At 43.4% G+C, this 2,569-nt stretch overlaps 1 protein-coding gene across 1 annotated transcript in view; it reads right to left on the minus strand.

The window, feature by feature from the left end:
• Positions 1-80: 80 nt before the first annotated feature.
• LOC103800489 (exportin-5-like) overlaps positions 81-2,569 on the minus strand; it is a gene marked incomplete at its 3' end in the record, with an annotated part of 6,055 nt that continues 3,566 nt past the window's right edge. Inside the window, exons 6-9 of the mRNA XM_009072866.1 lie at positions 2,324-2,439; positions 1,259-1,414; positions 794-835; positions 81-188 (exon numbers count right to left, since the gene is read on the minus strand). Coding sequence (XP_009071114.1) covers positions 81-188; positions 794-835; positions 1,259-1,414; positions 2,324-2,439 — 422 coding nt within the window. The remainder of the gene's footprint in view (positions 189-793; positions 836-1,258; positions 1,415-2,323; positions 2,440-2,569) is intronic.

Below are 2,569 nucleotides of genomic sequence, written 5' to 3' on the forward strand. Positions count from 1 at the left end.
TAGTCAAGGAAGCTAAAGATGCCACAAAATCCAAATGAAATTGAGGCAAGAGTCTTCAGGACAGAGTTGTATTTACATACCAGGACAAGTTGAGGGTAATCCCGACACATCTTTATGATTGAGGAGCATGCATGCCTTCTCACATTCTTCACTGCTCGAGTTCTAGGAGCCTGGACAGACACAACAAACTTCAATGCAACAAAACAAAAGTTCAGACAAATGCAGGTTATCTTCAAGACACAAATGTAGTACATAAGAGTTCTGCACTGTTGAGTACAGATAAAAAAACATTTCCACACCTCCCCCCTGCTCCCAAACCATCAGGCAGCAACCAAATTTCCTCTGAAGCAGCAGCCAACTCAAGAAATTCGTGTTCAAACAACCTCTATTTCAGGAGTGAGGATGCTATGGATCTTACTACTTCAAGACTCCCAGCATTCCCTAGGTAGCCAGCAGCTTTAGAGCCATCCTTCAGAGCTACAGATACCAAGTACTGAGGAACACCCACAGCTAATGAAGGGAGCTCACTCTCAGGAAGGCCAGCATTGACCAGGGAACTAAGTGTACTGGCCTTAGACCACATCTGTGGCCTTCTAAGTTTGTGAGCCAAAGGTCAGTAGGCTATGTTAACCAAGAAGAGATCAGCAGTATCTAGACTCCCCAGCCTTTCCAGGAGCAGAACTATACTCCAGAAGCCTACTACAGCAGAGTCTTCAGACTCAGCATGCTCTCCAACAGAATACTATTGGATCTAACTGTTATAGCTCATTAGTAGATAATAATTCAGACGTACCTTACTTTCTTCTACGACTTCAAAGGTAACTGAAGCAAAGAGCTGTGAGAAAAGGGAGGAAAAATCCAAAAACTCACATCATTTGTTAATATCCAGCACACAGGTCTGTTTGAGCTCAAGGAATAGATCATAAAATTTTAGTGCCATTTCATTTAGTGCCAAGTCAGTGAAGAATCCTTTGACCAAGTTGGAAGATGAATCATCAATAGAGTATGGCCTTGAAATAGACTTGAAATTTACTGGCCAGAACATGCACGTTATGTTAAGATTTAAGGCAAAGAACTGCAAAATTTGGGTTATTTGACACTGTTCTTGAACAAGACTCAGTCTCATTTTTTCCCCACCTTTAACATGAAGGATAGTCCTTCTCTGACAGTAACAAGAGGATCAACTCCTGCAGTTTAGTACAAGAGCCCTGCATCACAAAAAGCCCACTTGATTTTAGCATGGTCTGCACGTACCTACCTTGGAAAGCACTTGTGGTAGGTATTCTGGTCGGTAAGTGACAAACGGAAAGAGAGCAGAGACATTGGTGAGCACACAGGACAAGATCAGAGGATCTTTTGTTTCAAAATTAAGGACAAGCTGCAGCAGATCTATGCCATCATTCACTGGGATTTCCTATGAGGGCAGCAAAAAGAAAGAAGGAAAAAAAAAAAACGAGGCAAGGCTCAGTACTTCAGCCTGTAGCACACTTCCTACAACACCAAGAGCTAGGCCATGCAGCTGCTGCTACCCCGTCAGGCCTCTCAGCTGAGAACAGCTTTCTCAAAGCAAAAAGAAAAGCAGCACAAAACTCAGTGTAACTGTGTGCTATGTGTACTTGCTGAGGGAAAAGGGACAGCAGCATTGCCATTGCTGGTAGGGCAGTCTTGAGACATCAGTCTCTAGTCCCCATATTACTGTTTGCACCTGTGAGAAAGGCCAATTTCCTCTCTGTTTGGCTCCCAATTCTCCTGTTGACTCTGTCCAATAGATTCCATGTTTAACCAACTGTACTGACCCACATAATTATTCTGCTGTGATTAGACTGATGAACTGTAAGTGCATGAGCAGCCTAATCTAATAAAAAAATCAAGTCAGTCTACACCAGACTTCTGATTCACCTGCTGCTGAACAAAAACCAGAGAAAAAGCTTCTGATCTCCTACTCCCTGGGCTTAAGTTTCTCTTGTTTAGTTATAAGGTTTAAAAAATTTTCAAAATCTAATCAGGGATAAGTAAAAAGAATAAATTTCTCCTTAAGCAGCTCTCTTCTCCTCCAACAAGCCAGTGTCCCAACATGCCACCTGAGGGCTCTCTTGTGACTTCTCATGGCATAGTGTCCAGAATCTGAGAGTCAGGCAGTATGAGTTTGGTCCCAACTAAAGAAGGGTCACTACTTCTCATAAGAATGACTCACTAAACAATCTGGGTTTTTGCATGGAGGCAAACAGTTACTACAGACTTTTCTAGGACAACATAGCTGAAAAACATCCACTTGTGTCAGCCCAGAAAAGCCAGAATAGGCAGGAGCATCGGATACACATACGTCTTTATCCATGGTTCGAAACATCTGGCTGATGACACTCTCCGAGAAGAAGGTCATGGCATCCCACTGCACAAAGGACGGAGAGAAGATGGAGCAGAGACCTTCGCCTGTCTTAGCTGAAAGAAGAGAACACTGGAGCTCTCACCATGCTCCTCAACAGCTGCCTGAGAAGCTCCTGCACTGCAAGTGCTAACATCTTAGCACTCACAGTATTTTGGCCACAGAGCTCTCCCTGCAAATGCCTTG

The sequence above is a fragment of the Acanthisitta chloris genome, unplaced genomic scaffold (genome assembly GCF_000695815.1).
Source record: "Acanthisitta chloris isolate BGI_N310 unplaced genomic scaffold, ASM69581v1 scaffold41594, whole genome shotgun sequence".
NCBI classification, from domain to species: Eukaryota; Metazoa; Chordata; class Aves; order Passeriformes; family Acanthisittidae; genus Acanthisitta; species Acanthisitta chloris.